The sequence below is a fragment of the Canis lupus genome, chromosome 14 (assembly GCF_003254725.2).
Source record: "Canis lupus dingo isolate Sandy chromosome 14, ASM325472v2, whole genome shotgun sequence".
In the NCBI taxonomy this organism is placed as follows: Eukaryota; Metazoa; Chordata; class Mammalia; order Carnivora; family Canidae; genus Canis; species Canis lupus.
In genome coordinates this window covers 7107615-7130862 of record NC_064256.1, presented here as the reverse complement: position 1 = coordinate 7130862, position 23248 = coordinate 7107615, and the positions used below count along the sequence as shown (strand labels likewise).

The window sequence follows — 23248 nt, the reverse complement described above, 5'->3', positions numbered from 1 at the left end:
TCTGTTCGGGACAGAGTAGGGGGCTATGGCCTGGGAGAGAGTGTCCCAACAGGAAGGCAGGAAAATGCTTCCTTTTCTATCTGATGTATCTGGGCTTCCAACGGAGCTGGATGCTTATGTTTAGTGTACCCCCAGGAACATTGAACTTAGCCTCAAAGTGCTAAAATTGTTGGTGCTGATCTTAAGAAACATTTATATTCATCAGCATCATTAAAATACTGCTCAGAGTTCACGCATGGTTGGTTCAAAGCATGGTTAATGAGTGTCCATCCCCTAACGACCTTCCCCTCCAACCACAATAATGAAGATGCACGCACGCACACGCGCACACACACGCGCACACACACACACACACACACACAGTTCCTGTGGTACTTAGCTTTTCTCTAGAATCACATGCTAAATTTACAGTAAACCTAAAAAGATTGTGAGTTCAAATTTCTTCTCTTTGTAAAAGATGACTAGGCACTTTGTAAAAGATGACTAGGCAAAAAGTTTCGTTTTGTTTTAAAGATTTTATTTCTTTATTCATGAGAGTGAGAGAGAGGCAGAGCCACAGGCAGAGGGAGAAGCAGGCTCCACGCAAGGAGCCCAATGTGGGACTCGAACCCAGGAATCCAGGATCATGCCCTGAGCCAAAGGCAGGCGCTCAACTGTTAGCCACTCAGGCATCCCAAGTTTGGGGTTTTTTATTTTGCTTCATTTTATTTGTTTGATTTTTGAAAAGATCAAATTTTTGAAGGCTGATAGCACATTAGATTCACAAAGAAGCAAAACACCGCACAAAGTGTGAAGCACCCCTATGTTACAAACATTTTGCTTATGAAGGAGAGAAGTTTGGGAGTCAACTGAAAAAAGAATCCTTGAAGCTCTATTCCAACTATTGCTTGCTGCTACAATTTGCAGTGTAGGCCTCACTTGGTATAGAAAGAAAGAAGAAGCCTCTTTTTGGATTGTGTGATTCAGGTGACATTGCACCATGTGCTTGTTTGAGGAAGAAGGGTTAATAACCTGAAAGGGAGGGAGGAGTCAGCTGTGAGATGAGTTGCCTGTTCCCACAGAGTTTGACAGTGACCAGAAAAAGTATGACTGATAGACCTAAAGAGATGATATGCCAGGGAGTTTCTACGAGGAATAAAACCTTAGTTTTAGAGTTGAGAACATGGGGCAGACATGGGATTGCAGTTACAGACTATAGGGTCAGCAGAAACTGCTGGAAAAGCCGATGAAGAAAATAAGATGAGGAAAAAAAAACATTGTCATCCCAGAAAATAGAGCTAATTCATCTTGGGATCGTGTCAAGATCTAGTACTTTTACTTGCTTTCCAACTTCAGGAAGATTCCCTGAGAGCAAGAATTTCTGTAATAGAATAACATGGTGAGAATTATGGGTTTTACATTCATTAAATAAATATTAGGGATAGCAACTAATACTGCCTGTATTAGATGCCTCTGTTAAAGGAGAAAAGTGGACAAGAATAGTGGGTCTTAAGAACAGAAATTCCAATTGCTCAGGCTTTTTCATCTCTGATTTTTTTTGTGTGTGGCTAGGAATCAGAGGCTACAAGAGAGAACTCTATGAGGACTCCATACATACAGAATGGGAGGGAGAAACTCTGAGAAAGATTTTTCATTTCTCAGGGCATCTGTTCTGAGAGTCTCTACTGGGAGAAAATGCAGCATTAACTTAGAGAATGGAGCATATGTATTTTAATGAGAGTCTTGCCTTGGATCCTTGCTCTCAAATAAACTGTAGTTGAACCAGAGAAGAGATCAAGAGCAAGAGTAGAAGCAAAAGAGAGATTAGGTGGTAGACATGAGGTGAGAGATTTTGTGTACCCAGGGGTCCAGAATAGCATTTTGGGCACCTGGAGTAGAGTTGGTATTTGATGAGACTGCAAAATGGGCGCATGCCAGTAGGGAACAACTCAGTTCTATGGGAATTTCCCAGGTATAATAATTTGGAAAATCCTGCTAAGCATAAATGACAGCTAAGTGAAAGGTTAAAATGCCACAGCCTAGTGCCTAAGAGCTTTCTAAGCTGATCTGTCTTTAGCTTATATATAATTCAGAAACTTTCCTCTGCTGATGAAAGCTCCAGTGGGCACAGCATTGTATTTATCTTTAATCCTAACCTGAAATAGTGATGAGCTGTTCAGAGGCATGCTTGCACACCTACATGCTGCACAGTTCCCCAGTTATTTTTAATTTGGTTTATAGAGAGTGTGAGATTTTGCTAGGCAAAACCCTTCAGTGCTGCCTGATATTTTTGGTATGAGAGTGCCTATGCTTTGGGAGAAGGATTAACGAATACAGTTTTATAACCCATTGTTCTGGGAGGGAAACTAATTATCTGGCTTTATTTAAACTAAGCCTTGACTGAATATATTTGAAGTCCTGAATGTAACTGTTAGAAATATGCTAATATCAAGGCCAGGCTTTCTGAATATCTATAGCGCATTCAAGAACTGGTTGTCTAGATAACCACTGAAGCCATTAGTTCATAAGAAAAATCCTCATTTCATTGCTATGTATTTTGATACAGTAAGTGTGTTATGTGGGAAGGTGATTTGGCTATAATAAGCATTACAATTGGCTTTTCACCCTCCATTGTCTTTTACTTAGAGTAAAGACTGGTCATTATATTGGCTTTCAGTAACTTTGCATAACCATATGGGAAAGTTGAAGTATCTGTAAATTGGCAGTTAGAAATTGGGTTAAAAGACCCAGAGCAACACTGGAATCCCTGAGACTTCAGTAAAATCAATATTATTGATGCTTATTATTGCAGATATTGGATGATGGAGGGGATCTTACTCACTGGATTTATAAGAAGTATCCTAATATGTTCAAGAAAATCAAAGGCATAGTAGAGGAGAGTGTTACTGGAGTCCACAGGTAAGATTTGACATGTGCACACCTGGTTTTATGCAGCCTAGATATTTATTCTGATAATCACATTCCTATAGAATACATTATGTTAAAAATTGAACCTGCCATGAGGTGATGAGATTTGAGTCTGCACACTTATTTTTGTTTTTTTAAAGATTTTATTTATTTATTCACGAGAGACACAGAAAGAGAGAGAGAGACATAGGCAGAGGGAGAAGCAGACTCCCTGCAAGGAGCCAGATGTGGGACTCCACCCTGGCCTTCGGGATCACAACCTGAGTTGAAGGCAGACACCCAACTACTAAGCCACCCAGGCATCCCTGCACACTTAGTTTTTATAAATTAACAATGCAAATAACAAACCAAAAATTGAGAGTGGGGACAGGTACGGAAGTGTGGTCCTCATGTTTTCTAGCCATTGTAATGAAATGACTGCTTGTCCTTTTTAGATGAATTCATTCATTCCATAGATAAATTTAACTTATCTATTCCATAGATAAATTTAACTTAATTTAACTTCTACAGTGAGCCAGGAACTTCTAGGAACTGTGCTAGGGTTCTAGCAGTGGTCAAAACAGCAAAAACTTGGATCCTCGTAGAGCTTATATTTTTACTTACAGAACAAGAATTTAGGGTTCTGTTTCTCAGGTGAGCAATAATTCCCTTGATAAAATTGAAATAATTTCTGATTATTTTTATTCTCTCATCAAGAACTGAAAGTATGAAATAGAAGTTTTAGGGAAGTAAATTCTGAATAAGCCACCATCACTGCTTCAATATATTGTGATCTTTTTTTTTTAATTTTATTTATTTATTCATGAGAGACAGAGAGCGAGAGAGAGGCAGAGACACAGGCAGAGGGAGAAGCAGGCTCCATGCAGGGAGCCCGATGTGGGACTCGATCCCGGGTCTCCAGGATCACGCCCTGGGCTGAAGGCAGCGCTAAACCGCTAAGCCACCTGGGCTGCCCCGTGATCTTTTTTAATATACTGTACCTTCAGACTCTAGAAAGAGATGAATTTTGAATAAAACACTTGGTTCTAATTTTCAATTGATTAAACTTAAAATGAAACTCCTGTATGTAGGGATCCCTGGGTGGCGCAGCGGTTTGGCGCCTGCCTTTGGCCCAGGGCGCGATCCTGGAGACCCAGGATCGAATCCCACGTCGGGCTCCTGGTGCATGGAGCCTGCTTCTCCCTCTGCCTGTGTCTCTGCGCCTCTCTCTCTCTCTCTGTGACTATCATAAATAAATAAAAATTAAAAAAAAAAAAAAGAAACTCCTGTATGTAGACATACATATTTATAGGATGTATATGTATTGAGATTATAAAATTGAGACTATTTGAAAGTTAAAATTGTTAGTCATGGGATTAAAATAGCACTTAAAATACCCAGGGCCTGATCTTGGAGACCAAGGATCGAGTCCCACATCGGGCTTCCTGCATGGAGCCTGCTTCTCCCTCTGCCTGTGTCTCTGCCTCTCTCTGTTTCTGTGTCTCTCATGAATAAATAAAATCTTTAAAAATAATAATAAATAAATAAAATTACTCTTTATATAATTTTAAAGGGGAATAAAATTAATAAGCAATTTAAAATTTTACATTTTAATCCTTAAAATTTAAAGGTGATTTGAAGATTTTCCCCAAATATCTTGTAACTAAGATCTTCATTTCTTTTTTTTTTTTTAAGACTTTATTTATTTATTAATGAGAGACAAAGGCAGAGACACAGGCAGAAGGAGAAGCAGGCTCCATGCAGGGAGCTTGATGTGGGACTCGATTCCGGGTCTCCAGGACCAGACCCTGGGCTGAAGGTGGCGCTAAACCACTGAGCCACCCGGGCCACCCCAAGATCTTCATTTCTAAGCTGTAGACAGCTTTTATTTCTCTATATACACCTAATGGGATGAAACTAGCATGTCTCATGCTCTCATGCCTACCCATTCAACATATTTCTGTAATTTGTTCTGAAACTGACAGTAGATTACAGTATCTCGCTGTTTTGTGTTCTTGATTTCCCTCATCCTCAGGTTGTACCAGCTATCCAAGGCTGGGAAGCTATGTGTTCCTGCCATGAACGTCAATGACTCAGTCACTAAACAGAAATTTGACAACCTCTATTGTTGCCGTGAATCAATTCTAGATGGGTAATGTTTTATTATCTTTGGAATGAACTTGAGTTATTGAATTGAGGTTCTGAGTTTGGGTTTTGGTTATTTCTGGAAATGATTCATGTAGCACCTCTGGATCTACCACTATAACATAACTCAAAAATGAATGAATGAATGAATGAATGAATGAATGAATGAATAAAATAACATAACTCAATATTTTGTAACCCAGATCTGCTGTTGCTATCCCTATGACAAGCACATCTATTTTACTTAAAAAATCAGACTAGCCTCTATCTATTGGTGGCCAAGTTTTTACTTTGTTACTGCAAGTCGGTAACTTAAAGTCATAAACAGCTAAGTATTTTTGATGATTTGGGAAAGGGCTCCTGGTATTCCTATTCTAGATCATGTTACCACTTTTAAAATTCCAACCAGCATTTAATTCTCTGGCCATCTGGAAAGTTGAGGTGAGCAAAGGGTCAATCCCAGAGGCATAGCCAGTTTTTCAAATCTGTAGGGATTATAAATCTGATAAAATCTACTTAGGTATATACCAAATACTGTGTTCTTCTAGTGCCCAGTTTCAGTTTCTACACTTGTGTCTCGATATTCCTTCATCCTTGTTCAGAAGACTCAGTAATACCCTATGTGAAACCATTAAGTTGGTTTAGAATATTGCCAAGCCAAATGGTTTCCATCATGTTTAGGTTAATGGAAAAGCTAAGAAAAGGCCTGTGGGCCACATTATTAACCAGTCTGGACCCGAGGCAGTTTGCAACACCACAGGCGTTAGAGCCAGAAGGCCTCGCTTTGTTCAACTGTTGGCTGTATCATTTAGGTCTTGGAATAGTTATTTAACCTCTCTGCACCTATTCCCTCATCTATAAAATGATGACAATAAGACCTACATCATAGAGTTATTGTGAGAATTAAAATGAGATAAGGTAAGAACCTGGTGTTTAACATTAGTTCCCTTGCCCTTCTTTCTAGAATCCTTCTATAGAGCCAATAGTATTATCAGATAGATTGGACATTTAAGTGAATTCTCAATCCATCAGTGTGTTTATAGACTGTCCCTCGTTCTGGCTACATAAAAGAGTTATAGCTTACGTGAATAGCTTTGATGAATAGCTTTGCACCTGATATCCCTTTGGAAAGAGAGGCAGAAGAGCCCAAGAGTAAAGCAAAGGAGGCTCATAAATATAATCTATTGGTTTTCTTTGCTATAATAGCCATTCCAGGACCATTCTAAACCATGACTTTTGAGTATGATAGCCCAGCCAGACTTACTCTCTTCACTCAACAAGAAATGCTTCTGCCCTTAATTGATATATTTTTAAAAATTTGTTTATTTATATTTATTTATGTTAAGATCCACTGTTACATTAGTTTCAGGTGTACAATATAGTGATTCAGCAATTCTGTCCATCACTTGATGCTCATCACAAGTACACTCCTTAATTCCCATCACCTGTTTCACCCATCTTCCCACCTACCTTCCCTCTGGCAACTATCAATTTGTTTATAGTTAAGAGTCTGTTTCTTTAAAGAAAAAAAAAAGTCTGTTTCTTGGCTTCTCTCTCTCTCTCTCTCTCTCTCTCTCTCTCTCTTTCTCTCTCTCTCTCTCTCTTTCTCTTTTTCCTGTACTCATTTGTTTTGTTTTTTCAATACCACTTATGAGTGAAAGCATATGGTATTTGTCTTTTCCCGACTGGCTTATTTCACTAAGCATGTGCTCTTCAGCTCCATCCACGTCATTGAAAATGGCAAGATTTCATTCTTTTTTTCTGGCTGAATAATGTTTGACATTTTTTTAGTTGCACTGGGGCTCATAGAATTGTACTAGTTCCTTTCGAGGAGTTGTCAAACCATTAAAAAGACTGGATTCCTACTTTGCCTTTGGGGCATTTATAGAATGTTTTCAACAGCAGAGGTAAGGGTAAGTGAATAGAAAGAGTCACAAATATTTGTAGGAACTGTCTATCTCAGAATAGGCTAGTTTTAGTTGAAAACTTTCTTCTGCCTAATGAGGAATGATTCCTAGAGAAAGGACACTGGCTAAACCCAAGGAGAAACCAGAACCTATTCCTGAAACCAGAACCTATTCCTACAAGTTCTTCCAAGAGACTCTAAAAACAGTAAGGACATTTTTTTCCAGCTTCATAGAGCATCAGAGACAAAGAAGCAGAGCATGTTTGAGAAAGAATCAGCCCCAGCAAGCTCACTATCTCATGTAGTCAGTACTGGTGGGTTTCAGAGCTCTTCTCCATCTAGCTGCCCATTACCTTCTGTGTGGAATTAATGAGGGAGCTGTTGGCCCTTCTGACACTACTAAATGTAGCACTCGTTTATCAGGGTTTTCTTTTATGTTCCTGTCTCATTCAATAAGGTAGAATAATGTTTCCATTAAGCTAGAGATTTGCCTCCTAAGTAAAAAAAATGTTTTTTTCTTCTATTATTTCCAAAAACTATATAACAAATGTATATATATTGCTTTTTACTTAAAAGTTACTTTGTAGTCTACAGCTTCTTCCCTTCTGTACCACTCCCAAGACAAGAGGCAAAAAGAGAAAGAGCCCTCCCATATAGATGGAAATGATTGGATAGCATGAAGTGAGAAAATACATATTTTATTCAACCTTTCTTTCTAGTTATTAGATAACATAGAAACCAGGCTTCCTTTCAAAATGGAGCAAACATACATAAAAACAAAGGGACCCAATCTAACCTTAAAGGAGAAACGAGAAGATTTTTCTGACTTAATGGTTTTTCTTCCCCTAGACTTAAAAGGACAACAGACATGATGTTTGGTGGAAAGCAGGTGGTGGTCTGTGGCTATGGAGAGGTAAAGCTTAATTTTGTCACTTCCTAGGTGTATAAAATGTTATTTTGGTAAAATATTTTAATATTTGACTTTTTAATTTAATGAATGTGAGAATACATTCACTCACAACTCTCTAGGTGGGGAAAAGGGTAACTTTAGAGGCCCTCTGGTTAAAGTACAATCTTTCTTTTTCCCTTTGCATTTTTGCCATTTTTTCTTAAGTTGATTTTCTGGCTTGTTCCAGTGCACTGTTAGTGTTGTTCTCTTAGCTTGTGTTTTGATTATAAACTGTGAATGTGGGTGTTCTTATGTACATGCATGTGCTAAACAGGGGCTAGGAGTTTGTTTATGAACTGCATTCATTTATTTGTTTTTTCTTGTTTTTCCCCAAGCATAAATCTATTCAGTGGAATTCCTTTTGGGGGTGGAAAATGGGGTACCGTTTACCAGAAGCTTTGAGATGTTGTTTTCTCACTGACTTTCCTTATTATGTGTACTTTCTCTCCTCTTCAGGTGGGGAAAGGGTGCTGTGCTGCTCTAAAAGCCATGGGCTCTATTGTATATGTAACGGAGATCGATCCCATCTGTGCTCTTCAAGCCTGGTAAGCACGCAAAAGAGACTTGCTTTTTCCTCTATGCCATCATTACTGAGATCTTGTAATTGTCGCCAAAGAATGGCCTGGTTAATGCCACATTTTATCTTGGGGATCCCAGGTCCTGAGAGATGCTGCTATTAACTATAAGCTTCTCTCTTTTAAAGATCAAGTAGCTTTGCTCTGAGGAAACAGAAACTATCAGAGAAGCTAAAATTTTGAATTCCTGTGGAAATAATAAGAGGAGATGCCTTGAGCCAAAGAACAAGTAACTCCTTATCTTCTCCATGTATAATCCTCCTTTTTTTTGAAGTATGCTCTATGCCCAGTATGAGACTTGAACTCACAGACTCCAAGATCTAGAATTGCATGCTCCACCATCTGAGCCAGCCAGGCACCCCAACCCTTCTCCCTTTGAAAACAATGATCAAAAAAGAAATAAGTTGGCATCAGATCCTTTCTGATGTGATGCACTAAAAAGAACACTTCTGTGGTATTCTTCCCCTAAATGTATAACCTGATTTGCATCAGGAGGAAACATCAGGCATATCCAAATAAGATCTGCTGTCTCTGAGTGAAAGGTATATGGTAGTTTGTACTATTTTTTGTAATTCCTAAGTTTGAAATTATTTCAAAATTAAAGGTTTAAAAATAGGGGCAGCCCCAGTGGCCCAGCGGTTTAGCGCTGCCTTCAGCCCAGGGTGTGATCCTGGAGACCCGGGATCAAGTCCCACACCGTGCTCCCTGCATGGAGCCTGCTTCTCCCTCTGCCTGTGTCTCTGCCTCTCTCTCTTTCTCTCTTTCCGTCATGAATAAATACATCTTTAAAAAAAAAAGAAGGTTAAAAAATAGTTCCTGTCTCATCCATAAAATGTAGTTAATGATGCCTACCTTAAAGAGTTGCAAAAGTTCAGTAATTATATAATTGTTACATATGATTATATATAATATAATAAATATATAATTCCATAAAGTATAGAACTGCTGTCACATAATAAATGCTCACTAAATGGTAGATATTATTAAAATTGCTTCTTGCCATCCTCAGCAGAATGGAAATACCAGTTTCTAAAAACTATTGCAGAGCTGCAATGTCTGTAGCCTCCAAAACCCACCCAGTCTTGAAAGATTGAAAGGAACAATCAGAAAAGTAAGAGGAAAACCAGGAGAGAACAGTGTCATGGACTTTGTTCTTTGTTCTTGGTATCCAAGAGATTGTTGATGATCTTGGGGAGAATAGTTTCAATGGGATAAGATTCAGTGGCTAAATTGTACTTTCTAGAAACTCAGTTTGGGAATCTAATGGTAACCTCTGGCTCCCTATTTTTAGGAAGATTTAAGTTGCAGTGATGCAAAGGAACCTTTATTTCTGTCCTGTATGAACTAAGGAGATGGTTTGAATTTTTCACTGCTAAGAATAATATAGCTATATCAAGAAGTGACAGTGACAGTGTAGGTATCGAAGGAACTTGGTTATAGCTTTTGAGGTTCTGTGGCAAAAGGCTTCCAAATGCCTATTTTCAGGTTAATTCATGATGCTTTCTTTTTACAGTATGGATGGATTTCGACTGGTGAAATTAAATGAGGTCATCCGGCAAGTGGATATTGTTATCACCTGTACAGGTATGATTTTGACCTGTACAGTGGGGTGGCACTTGGGAATACTTTCATGAAACAAGTGAAAAATTACTGGAAACATTCTGAATAAAACCAAATTTGAAAAGCCACATACAGGGATCCCTGGGTGGCGCAGCGGTTCGGCGCCTGCCTTTGGCCCAGGGCGCGATCCTGGAGACCCCGGATCGAATCCCACATCGGGCTCCCGGTGCATGGAGCCTGCTTCTCCCTCTGCCTGTGTCTCTGCCTCTCTCTCTCTCTCTCTCTGACTATCATAAATAAATAAAAATTAAAAAAAAAAAAAAGCCACATACAGATGTCTACAAAACCAGTCAATCTTTCACATTCTTCCTACCTCTTTAGAACTCTGACCAAAAGTATACCATCTAGGTCATCCCTAGAGGAAAGTTTCTCTTTAACTGTTCTATATTTCCATCCATCTACCAAGGAGATGACTAGAGATAAGTTTTATTTGGGAAGCCAGATCTTATATTTGTACATTTGATTTTTTTATTTTGCCTCCAAAAATAATGTCTATTTCTTCTTAGTCTCTGCAATTAAAGCAGGCCTAGAGCAAAATTCATAGTTAGTAAAAGTGGGAAAGGTAGTTGTTTTAATTCCCAAAGAAGTAGATTGGAGTTTTAGAGAGAAATATGCAGAAATGGCTAGTTTCCTTGGACTGAGATACTTTGTCTTTATGATGATGGGACCACAAACTGCTAGAACACTAGTTTTTATTTGTAAAATTATATTTTAGAGGAGGAAAATCAGAATATTTGAGAATAAAAATATATTTGTAGCTTCGGGCTGAGATGAGGGCAGAGAAGAAGGACCATAAGAAGCTATTCTTGCTTCCCATCATTCCCTTCATGTCTTTTTTTTTTATAGCTTTATTGGAATGTGATTCACAAACTATACATTTCATTCATTTTAAGTGCACAGTTCAATATTTTCTAGCCAATTCACAGGGTCATACAATCATCACCATCACCTAATTTTTTTATTGAGATATAATTCACATATCATAAAATTTACCCTTTTAAATATATAGTTCATTGGTTTTTAGTGAAGTCATACAATGTCTAATTTCAGAGACTTCATCACTCCAGAAACCCCATACCATTAGAAGTCAGTCCTCATTCTTTCACTCTACCTTTCTCCAGCCCTATGCAACCACAAATTTCTGTGTTTTTATAGGTTTGCCTATTTCTTACCAATGAAATCACAGTATGTGGTCTTTTGTGACTGGCTTTTTTTACTTAGCATAGTATTTTCATAGTTCATCTATATGGTAGTATGTGTTGATATTTCATTCCTTCTTATTGCTGAATTATATTTCATTTTAAGGATATACCACATTTTGTTTATCAATTCATTAGTTGATGGTCACTTGAGTTGTTTTCACTTCTTGGCTATTTTGAATAATGTTGCTATAAACATTGTGTACAGTGTTTTTCTACAAACATGTTTCCCACCCTTGTGAATATATACCTGCCTATATATGCCTTAGAATTGCTGGATCATATGATGATAACTCTTTTAATATTTTTAGGAATTGCCAAGTTTTTCCAAATAGACAGCACCATTTTACAATTCCACCAAGAATGCATGGATGTTACAATTTCTCCACATCCTTGCCAACACTTGTTATTGTCTGTTGTTTTTATTATAGCCGTCCTAGGGGGTGTGAAATGTTGTTTCATTGTGATTTTGTTTTTTAAGATTTTATTGTCAAATAATCTCTACACCCAATGTGGGGCTCAGACTCATAACTCCAAGATGGAGAGTCACACACTCCACCAACTGAGCCAGTGCACCCCTCATTGTAGTTTTGATTTGCATTTCCCTAATGATTAATAATGTTGAATATCTTCTCATGTGCACGTTGACACATCTTTTGTACTTCTTTTGAGAAATGTCTTTTCAGATCCTTTGCTCATTTTTAAATTGGGTAATTTGTCCTTTTATTATTGAGTTATAAGACTTCTTTTTTTTTAAAAAAAAAAAAAAAAAACACCCATGACTTTTAGAAAGGAAGTTGGTGGTTTTATTATTTTTATTTATTTTTTTTTTTTTAATTTTTATTTATTCATGATAGGCACACAGTGAGAGAGAGAGAGAGGCAGAGACACAGGCAGAGGGAGAAGCAGGCTCCATGCACCGGGAGCCTGACGTGGGATTCGATCCCGGTCTCCAGGATCGCGCCCTGGGCCAAAGGCAGGCGCCAAACCGCTGCGCCACCCAAGGATCCCTAAGACTTCTTTATAAATGTTGGATTCAAATCCTTTATCAGTTATATGATTTGCAAATATTTTGTCCCATTCGTGGTTGTCTTCTCACTTTCTTGGTGGTATCATTTGTAGCACAAGTCTGTTTTTTCTTTGGTTGCTTGCGCTTTAGGTGTTATATCTAAAAAACCATTGCCTAACAGAAGACCACAAAGATTTATTCCTGTGTTCTACTAAGAGTTTTATAGTTTTAGCTCTTATATTTAGGTCAAGTTAAATTTCACATATGATGTGAGGTAGGGGTCCAACTTCATTTCTTTTCATGTGGATATCTCTTCTATTTTTAAGGTAACAAGAATGTGGTAACCAGAGAGCACTTGGACCGTATGAAGAATAGCTGCATCGTTTGTAACATGGGACATTCCAACACGGAGATTGACGTGGTAAGATTAAGTAATTCATTGTTGGGGGCTTTTTTCTCTCCTTCCCAAGAAATATAAACTGGAAAAGGAAAGAGAAGAGTCATCAAGCCATCCTAAATATGACTGTCCTAGCAGAGCTGTCCATAGTCTATTCACTTACTAGCCCTTATGACCTGTGCTTGTGGATACCATAAAACTTCTTCATCTCAGTCATTTCAAACGAGTCTTTTCTTCCACCCATGCTTGATATCTACTTACACTGTAAGCCATTTTATCTATCACTTTGGTTCTCTAATTTGATTATATTCACCCTAAAATTATCCAATCCAACATAACACTTGGTCCTACTACGTTGCCCAAGTAATAGTTAATAGAAGTGTTATTTATTTCTTTTCAGACTTACCAAAGTATCTCTCAGTGTGACTCTCACTCTGGTTTTAAATTTTTATGGCATTTTTCTGGCACAACTGTATTTCTCTCTGGGTATATGGCTCAAGCAAAGCATGCTTTCATCTGCCCTGAGGGCTGCTCTGATTGAGCTTCAGCATTGCCAGGTAAGGATCAGTTGATATATTGAGAGTCTTTTGGATAATATCTATTTTAAATGGTTTCTCTTTTTAACTCTGCTATATTCTTCTGTTATTAAAAATAGCTGGAAAAACAACTGAGCAAAGCCTATTTCTACTCTTGAGGTTTCTGAGTGGCATGGCTCCATTATTCTGTTTTATCAGGTTATTTTGCTCATAATAATTAATTTATCTTTTCAATACTGAAATTTAAATATTGAATGGTTCCCCCTTTTTTTTATTAAGTTTCACTTATGTGCCATACTGCCTTTTTACTAGTCAAAGATATTAATATTTTTATTTTTTTTTTTTAAATTTTTTTAGATATTAATATTTTTAAAACTATCTAGCACATGATTGTCCTTTTCTGAATTAATCTGCTTAGAGAGCCCCCAAATGGGAAAAGCTTAAGGGAAGTAGTCATCTCTGAGCTCTAAAGAGAAATTTTCTCAGTAAGGAAAGAGGGAAGGAATTTTCTCTGCTAAATCCTCCAGCTCTTAAATAAAACAATTCCAAATGTAATCATGTAATTTTTATAGTTTTACTTTATCTCATTTCATCCTCTTGAGTATCCCACAAGGCATTATTCTTATTCTCGATTTTCAATTGGAAAACAAAGACTTAAAGTCCATTGTTCAGTCGTGTACAGTGATCCAAAAATGAAACTGGACCACAAAAATCAGGATTTTTTTACTTCTAGTCCAGTTTTTGTTTTGTTTTGTTTTCCTGTACATTGTACTATTACCTCTTCATGATTTCTAGGTAAGCTTCAAATTGTGATGGTAATCTCCTCTAATGGCAATCCAGACATAAGTAATCTTTTAGGATAAAGGCGAGGAGACTACCTTCAATCATAAATATTTATTGTGTGATTGCATATGCCAATGCTGTTCTAGATGCTTGGAGTCAGTGAACAAAACAGGCACAGATTCCTGCCCTCCTAGAGTTTACATTTTTGAGGAGAAAAAAGACAATAAACATAATAAATAAAATTTATAGTATGCTAGAAGGCAAAAGCACATGGGAAAAAGAAAAAGTAGACCATGATAAGGGGAATCAAGAGTGTCAGGTTATAATTTTAAGTAGTGGGATCAAGGTATAAATCTCATTGAGAAGGTGATGTTTGAACAGACTTGAAGGAATTAGCCATGGATGGATTTTTAGGTAAAGAACATTTCATGAGGGCAGCCCGGGTGGCTCAGTGGTTTAGCACTGCCTTCAGCCCAGGGCCTGATTCTAGAGACCCAGGATCAAGTCCCATGTTGGGCTCCCTGCATGGAGTCTGCCTCTCCCTCTACCTGTGCCTCTGCGTCTCTCGGCTCTGTGTCTCTCATGAATAAATAAAACCTTTTAAATTAATTAATTAATTAATTAATAAAACATTTCATGAACAGCCAGAGTAGATATCCTGAGGCAGGAGTGTGCCTAATCTGTTTGAGGATCAACAATGAGGCCAGTGTGGTTGGAGCAGAATGAGCATGGGGCAGGAAAAAGTGGAAGATGGGGTTAGAGAAGGAATGGGCCAGATGTTATGCGGTCTCATAAGGTATTATAAATTCCTGATTATATTCTGAGAGAAATAGGATGCAATTGTCAGATTCCTAATAATCTGACTTCTGTTATAAAAAGATGACTTTAAAAAAAAAAAAAAAAGGATGACTTTTATTTTAAAAGGAAAAGGATCTGACTGCTGTGGGTACTAGACCTAGTTTTGCAGGAATTGCTAGGTAGCTCCCAGTATCCGGCACTGATAGCCGAGGGCTGTGTCTCAATTCTCTTTGTGCTCTTCTTAGGAAAAGGTATATGACTAAACTAAATGGTCCAGAAAGGCAGAAGCTCACTCAGAAGGGCTTCAGGAAAGTTAAGTTACTCAACCTTTGATGATAGTGTCACAGGGCATAGAAAATGAAATTTAAGGAAATAGGAAACTCTACTAGTAACTTAAACCAGAATGTTCATTCACTATTTAATCTGTATTGAATAATTCCTCTGCTTTGTGCTGAGTATTTATGGGCTAAAGAAATAGCGAAAAGCATTCCTGTTCTTGTGGTATTTATATTCTAGTGCAGGACACAGACAATAAACAAATAGATAGTTTCATCAGTTAGTGCCTAGTATTGAAGAAAAACAGCAAGGTGGGGACATTGAAGATGATATTTTAGTTAAGATGATTAAGGAAGGTCTCTTTGAGGAGATTACATTTGAACAAAAACATGAATAAGTTGAAGGAATAAACCATCTGAGCATTCTATTCAGAGAGAATGGTGGGTAAAAGACGCTGAGGTAGAAATAGGCTTGAAGTTGGAGGAAAAGAAAAGAGGTTATTGAGGCAGGAACAGGGTGGGCAAGAGAATGAGAATAAGGCAGCTGAAGGAGGATAGTGGGTTATGTAGGTCTTTGTGGGCCCCAATAAGGACTTCAGATTTTATTCTAGGTACAAGGGAAGCTGTTAGAAGCCATTCCAGGGGTGCCTGGCTGGCTCAATCAGTGGGGCATGTGACTCTTGATCTTGGAGTCATGAGTTCAAGCCCCGTGTTGGGCATATATAGAGATTACTTCTTCTTTTTTTTTTTTTTAAAGGAAGCCATTCCAATGGGGAAGTTTTGACAAGGTGACTGACAAAATCTGATTTGTTTTAACAGATTACTCTGGCTGTGTAAGAAAGAACGTATAAAGAAAACACTTCTGGAGCTTGAGTAGTGATAGGGACAATAGGAGGCTCTTTCAGTATTTCCAGTGATAGATGACATGAGTAAGCAGTGGAGGTGATGTATTGTGAAGGTAGGTCAATTGGGATTTGCTAAATGGCTTGGATGCAGGGAGTGAAAAAAGAGGAAAGTCTCTGTAAGTTATCTGAGTGAAACAGTGAAGGAGAATGATCTAGTAAATTTTTCCAGATTTTTTTTTTATTTTTTTCAAGATATTTTTAGCAATAAAAAATGTAAGGTTTTTAGGTTTTTTTTGGGGGGGGAGTGTTGTAGGAATTTTACCTAACCTTGAGATGTTGACTGCTACATTTCTAGGAAGGAATAGCTCATCAAAATAGTTGGTCACTTAGAAAACTGCATTTTTTTCTGACAGATATTAATGCTGTGAATACTTAGAGAACCTGTGATAGGGATTGTGCTTTTACCTGCATTTTGGCCATGTCTCTCTTTGGTTGTTTCCTTTTCTCTTGAAAACAGACCTACTTACTCATACGCATCACATAGATGGCCTGTGTGATTGTAAGCTTCACAATTCAAGTGGCTAAACCATTATGTATACATACTTTAAAAGTTTATGCCAGCAAAAGAATTAGAACCTGAGATTTGCTATTAACTCTGCATTTCGCAGGACTAGAACCACAGTTGTTCTCCCTGAAAAAAATTGATACGCACTGTCCAAAATCAATTTGTGCAAGCATAATAATTTACAGTGAGATATACAACTTGTTTGGCAACCTAGTAAGGAACCTTTTTCCTGATAGATTGCTTAGTGATTATAAATCAACAGAAAAGACATTGGGATGCTTTTAAGAGAAATTTTTAAAATATTTATTTATTTGAGAGAGAGAATATGCATGCAAGGGGAGGGGCAAAGGGAGAGGAAGAGAAAGAATCTCAAGCAGACTGTGCAAGGAGCCAGTTGCAGGGCTTGATCTCATGATCCTGAGATCATGACCTGAGCCAAAATCAAGTGTCACACACTTAATTGACTGAGCCATCCAGGAGACACCCCCTTATAAAACTGTGCAGATCATGGGAAATCCTTCTCCTTCTCTCAAAGAGTGTAACTGTCCCTTAAACTTACTAGGTTATGGGAGCTCCATGAACAGTGCCAGAGATAATTTAACTTAGTTTCTCTTGAAACCTTGTTTTAACTGCCCTCAGGTCTTTTACTTGCACCATAGCCATTGCAGTGCTCTAGCACACTCGTGATGTTCATAAGAAGTGTCCCTTCCTTGATTCCACCATATCTTTTTCTCCCAGGGAAGACCTCCTAAGATAGGAGACTCCTTTTATCATGGTTTTTACTTCCAATCACCAAGATTGCTTGTCCTCTGGAAGATTAAGAGTGTGAGATACTGAGAACTTGAACTACTTTAAAGTTCTATCATCTCAATAAAAAAATACCAGTGTCACCAAGGAATATCTTTTGGGTCTACATGGTTATTGCCCTCTGTGTTGTTATTTCTTTTTTTTTTTAATTTTTATTTATTTATGATAGTTACAGAGAGAGAGAGAGGCAGAGACACAGGCAGAGGGAGAAGCAGGCTCCATGCACCAGGAGCCCGATGTGGGATTCGATCCCGGGTTTCCGGGATCGCACCCTGGGCCAAAGGCAGGCGCCAAACCGCTGCGCCACCCAGGGATCCCTGTGTTGTTATTTCTAAAGGCTAAGGGATTTACCTTATATCCTTAACTTCCCAAAGTGGTCTATTTGCTTAAATTCTTTTTTAACTTTATTTACAGTGTTTGTTTATTTTTAAAAATTTAATTCTAATTTTAAGGTAATAGTTGCTTAGTGTAAAAATTCAAGCAACATAAATATATTTAAAGTAGGAAGTGTAAAACATTTACAAAATTGATATTATAGTATATTATTCTGCAACTTTATTTTTTCACTTAACAATAATGAATAGTTTTCATGTTAACACAATCTACTTTTCCTTTTTTTTAAGATTTTATTTATTTATTCATGAGAGACACACAGAGAGAATGGCAGAGACATAGGCAAAGGGAGAAGCAGGCTCCCCTCGGGGAGCCGGATGTGGGACTTGATCCCTGAACTCCAGGATCATGCCCTGAGCCAAAAGCAGAGCTAAACTGCTGAGCCATCCAGGCGTCCCCAATCTACGTTTTTTTTTAATATAAGAATTGCATAAGGGATCCCTGGGTGGTGCAGCAGTTTGGCGCCTGCCTTTGGCCCAGGGCGCGGTCCTGGAGACCCGGGATCGAATCCCACATCAGGCTCCCGGTGCATGGAGCCTGCTTCTCCCTCTGCCTATGTCTCTGCCTCTCTCTCTCTCTCTCTGTGTGTCTATCATAAATAAATAAAAAATTAAAAAAACAAAAACAAAAAAAAAGAATTGCATAATATTCCATTGTATGAGATTATCTAGACTTACTTAGCCATTCCCTTATTAAATTACATTTTTTGCTGTTATAAATAACACTGGATTGAACATTTTGGGGCACTTATATTTCTGAACTTGAGCAAGTGTTCTTATAGGATGAAGCCCTAAAGGTGAAACTGATTGGTCAGAGTTTAGGTACGTGTAAAATTTTGTTAGCTACTACAAATTGCTCTTTAGGTAAGGTTGAACTAAATTATGAAACTTGACATCTCAAAACATTTTATATTTCCCATCTACCTAATAAATGGTCTAAAAAATGGTCTAGATCATTAATACAGTCCTGAATATACTGAAATATAATTATGTCTGCCTTTTCCACTAAATTGGTAATGAAAAAATGATAACATCCCTGTCCGTAAATAGCTCACAGTGTTACCATTTATGGACAGGGATGGTCCACAGTCTCATCTATAATAGCGTCCTTTGGGGCACCTATGTGTCTCAGTCAGTTAAGTATCTGTCTTCAGCTTGGGTCATGATTGTGTGGTCCTGGGACTGAGCCCTGTGTCAGGCTCTCTGCTCAGCGGGGAGCCTGCTTCTCCCTCTCCCTCTGCCTTCCTCTCTGCTTACTTGTACTTTCTGTCTCTCTCTCTCTGTGTCAAATAAATAAGTAAAATCTTTTAAAAAAAATAGTGTCCTTTACTATATTGCCTAGAAGATCATATGTATTCAGCAAATGATTATTGTATAACTAAGGTGTTTCTCTATTTGTCTGAAAACTACTGTTTGGCAGAACTTCTCAATTTTACCAACTAAGCCAATGGATGGTTTCAGAATATGGATTCCCTTTCTATTTTAGGCATAGCCTATTGGAAAAAGGAAGTTGTTATCTTAAATCTAAACCCTGTGACCATTACTTGATTGCTGCTGTTAATAAACTTAACATTTCTTCTCTTGTTCTCGGAATATACAATATACAGAAATGGAAGGAGGGTGAGCTGTTGGGAGCTTTACCATTAAGCATTTCTCTAAAGGCTACCTCACATTTGCACTTAGGTCACAAAGCTTCTGTAACTTTAGGGTGAACCACCATCATTGAGAAGGTGGAACCTGGGACATGAGGACATGAAGGCAGAACCTTTGGGCCCCAGCATGCTATATTTAGGACAATCAGCCTTCTCTAACAAATTCCTCTTAGCTTTGATACTCTTTTTTTCTGTTTCTCTTCAGCACTTATGTATTCCGTTTGCTCTGTATTAATTTGCACTTGTTTGCATGTTGCTTTATTAGTATTGTAAAGGCTTTTTCCTCTTCACATATGCATTGTTTTGTATTCCCAGCTAAACTATGAGCTTTTTGAAGGCAGAAACCATGTCTGTGGTTTCTTTTGTATTTCCCATAGCACCTTTTACTGTGCTCAGCAGAGAGTGGGCGTACACTATATGTTGTGGAATGACATCCTGAGTGATCCCTCCCTGGCTGGGCCTAAGATTAAATTCCCTGAAATGGAACAGTCCTAACCAACCCAGGACAGGTATTCTCCATCTGGCATGTTGGTTGCTCCTTTCAACTTGCTATTTGAAATGGCTCCTTCAACATCTTTCCATCCACAAAGTGGGACAAGTCATGGCTGATCATGTGCTTGCTACCTGTGTTGCAGGCAAGTCTGCGGACACCAGAACTGACCTGGGAGCGAGTGAGATCCCAAGTTGACCATGTAATATGGCCTGATGGCAAGAGGATAGTACTGCTGGCAGAGGTAAGACCTGAGATTGGTAAGCAAAATTCACCCCCGATGGCAGAGACTGCAATACCAGGTCCCCTCCTCCGCATGTTCTCTTAAATTTTCAACTCCTCTTTAGCACAAGCTTAACTACTTTACCAGTGGATTTTACATCTAATTGTGAAAGGTCTTTTCATTCAGCAATTAGAAACTATTTTGGTTCCTTACTTTTCACCAATTATCTTGTCTCTCTATGTCACTCTACAGGTTGAGTCAGATAATGACTATTACTGTGGAAGAATTAACGGATAGAACCAATGCCACTTTGAGTGATGCTTATTACAAAGAGATAATGTCATTTGTGGGATGGCTTAATCAGTAAGCACAAAGCAGATATTCTTGACAGTTACTAAACTGTCTTGGGCAAGCTCTGAGAAAGTCATATCTTTGCTGATAGATTCCATGTTTTTGAGTGATCGTTCCTCTGAATTGAGCCAGATGTATAGTATGGTACCTAGCTATATATTGGTTGTGTAATTAATATTTCCCTGCCCTGGCTTCTTCTGTCTCAGACTTACTCTTCACTTTCATTCCACTTAGCCTTCTATGTCAATGTTTGGCCACTTTTCCTTTCTTGAAATCTTCTCTTCCCTAGCCTTAGATTCCTGACAGCAATATTGATACACCCCTGTTCTGACTTTGACAGTTTCTCTTCTTCAGAGAAAGTACCAAAATAATAAGGATAATAATACTTTTCTCAAGTTTTGGTTTTCAGTCAGTTTTCTTTCCTTATTTTTAATTAAAGAAATTGAATATGAAAATATAAAGGTAATACCATCTTCCCCTAGGGACCCTTAAATTTATGTTCAAGTATCTTTACTGTTCTCTTTACCTTTTTTCACCTTATCTCACCTTCTCAAATACTCTAGGGCAACTGTAAAGGGACTGGATTATTTCTTCACAAGTACAGGGAAGGGATGGGCAGGTTGTTAAATATTCATTAATTGCTTTGATATTAGCCAGCTGTCTGGTTACTTATTTCCAGTTGCCCTGGGAGGTCCCATCTAGTAATTTTGATTATAAAAGCAAGCACCAGTTATTTTTGACTACTAAGTTTGAGGGGGGAGAAAGATGGTCAGGCTTTCTTGGAAACATTCTCCAGTCGTCTCTCTCTAGTCCTTGTATTCTCTGAGTCACCCAGTAGAAAAGGCTATCCTTAAATTCAGTACCAAACTAAGGAAGAAGCACAGAAATTATCACAGCTTCCTAAATTCAAAAGTATCTCCCCTTACAACCTGGAGAGGTTGCCCTTGGATTTGACTACATCCTTGTTTTACAACAATCTTTTAAAGGAATGCCAATACCTCAGAGGGAGGATATTCTGTTGCAGTAAGTAGAAAATTCAGGAGAAATATACTCTTCCTTGGCATAAGCCCAGTATCATGTGACCATCTCTATTCCTTTTTACATAATCCCAGAGATCTTTTATCTATTACCTCATCAAATTTTTCAGAACCTTTTAATTCCACTTAAATGTCAATCAATTCATTCCTATGTATTGAACACCCACTTTCTGTCCAGCAATGGTATTTGGGATGTGTTTGGAAAATGGCAGCCATGCTCGTCCCTCACTCCTCAAAGGCTAGAGACTTTGTCCTAACCCATCTGTGTCTCAACCCTTGCTCTCTAGGGCCGTCTGCTGAACCTAAGCTGCTCCACAGTGCCTACCTTTGTGCTCTCAATCACCGCTACTACTCAGGTAGGGCCACCAGAGCGGGAAGGCAGTGGGCTGGGGAGGGTCATTAGACCATCGAGGTCTCACTTGATGCATCAGCATCCATTTCTCTACTTTTCTAGGCACTTGCCTTGATAGAGCTTTACAATGCTCCCGAGGGTCGTTATAAGCAGGATGTCTACCTGTTGCCCAAGAAAATGGGTAAGCATGTACTCTTCCATTCCCATCCTTACCAATGTAGTTCAGAGTTAGAGGCTAGATGAAGTTTGGGGCACTAAATCTCTTATACATAGGGGAAAAAAAAGATATCTGTATCTTGCAAAGTAGGAGTTTAGATTCCTAGGTTCCATTCCTAGTTGGCTTATCACATTTTCCCCATGAGTTGCCCTAGTGAAATCATTACATTTTGCTATGACTTGGTTTACCTGCCTGTGAATTTTAAGGATTTTCTGTCTTAAAGTATCTTATATGCAAGAATCTCAAAGGAGGCAAAAATCTTCCTCTAAGAAAGAAGACTCTTCTTCTACTTTGTGACATCTGACTTATTACATTTCTAGGCTGCTACATAGCCCCTTTCAGGCTTTCCTCAGACCAAGAAGACTTCTTCATACTACATCTTCTAACTCTGACCTCATTGTCCAGGCCAAAGGAAAAACTGAATAACTTCTGTTAAGACTAGTTATGTGGGTGTTTCATATAAGAGAAACATTAAACTGTCTTGAATTTTTAAAGAAACTGCCTCAAGCACCTGATACTATATGTTATGAACTCTGGAGGCAAAGATCAGGGAATAAATCAGCTTCTGGTTTTGTTTTGCTTTAGCCCTAAATGCATAGCAACTGTTAGAAATTGACATATTTTCTCTTTACTATATCCTTTGGAAGGATATAAAAGAAACAGAACAGCCTATATTTTGACCGAATGTATAATGAAGTTAAGAAGACCAAACAAATACTTAGAAAATGACATAAAATTCTGAATTATATGTATTCAGGTAATAGAATGTAAAATAAACCCATAAGAACTAAGGATCCTAAAAGCAAAGCAAACAGTATGGTATTATTATTAGATTCCTTTCTAATTCCTTTCTAATATCCTCAGGTGTTAGTTTTCCAGAGTAACGCAAAGTCTAGAGTCTAAGACAGAAGAAAAATTCAAGTTTCTCATTTTTTAGTCTCCTGCTATCCCATCTTTTTTTTTTTTTTTTTTTTTAGATGCTAAAGATTATTGCTTCTTTCATATCTCCCTTAACTTTCTGGGGAGAAAGAAAGCTTTAAGGACAAGACAGCTAGTAAGAAAGAAGCGTTATGGCTTTGAACAACACTCAGCTTGAAGCTCAAGCAACAACTCCTTAGAATTCTGGGCCAGTGAGCCAGTTGAGCATTTTTCTTTCAGCCTTGGGAATTAGAAGATGTCTTCCAACTTTTTAAGGCCTAGCCTGGAAAGAACAGCCAGACAAGAGGCATGAATGTTTAT

General features: G+C 38.1%; 1 protein-coding gene across 11 annotated transcripts in view; it reads left to right on the top strand.

Annotated features, from left to right (window-relative positions):
* AHCYL2 (adenosylhomocysteinase like 2) overlaps window positions 1-23248 on the top strand; it is a 165237-nt gene that overhangs the window by 138168 nt on the left and 3821 nt on the right. For 10 of the 11 annotated variants that reach the window (XM_025471612.3, XM_025471611.3, XM_049093370.1 and 7 more), the window contains 9 exons: window positions 2792-2898; window positions 4922-5038; window positions 7787-7850; window positions 8343-8431; window positions 9975-10045; window positions 12616-12710; window positions 19975-20073; window positions 21728-21796; window positions 21895-21973. In XM_025471612.3, coding sequence (XP_025327397.1) covers window positions 2792-2898; window positions 4922-5038; window positions 7787-7850; window positions 8343-8431; window positions 9975-10045; window positions 12616-12710; window positions 19975-20073; window positions 21728-21796; window positions 21895-21973 — 790 coding nt within the window. Of the gene's footprint in view, window positions 1-2791; window positions 2899-4921; window positions 5039-7786; window positions 7851-8342; window positions 8432-9974; window positions 10046-12615; window positions 12711-13086; window positions 13243-19974; window positions 20074-21727; window positions 21797-21894; window positions 21974-23248 lie in introns of those variants that run through there. The other variant, XM_049093367.1, reaches the window with a different exon arrangement.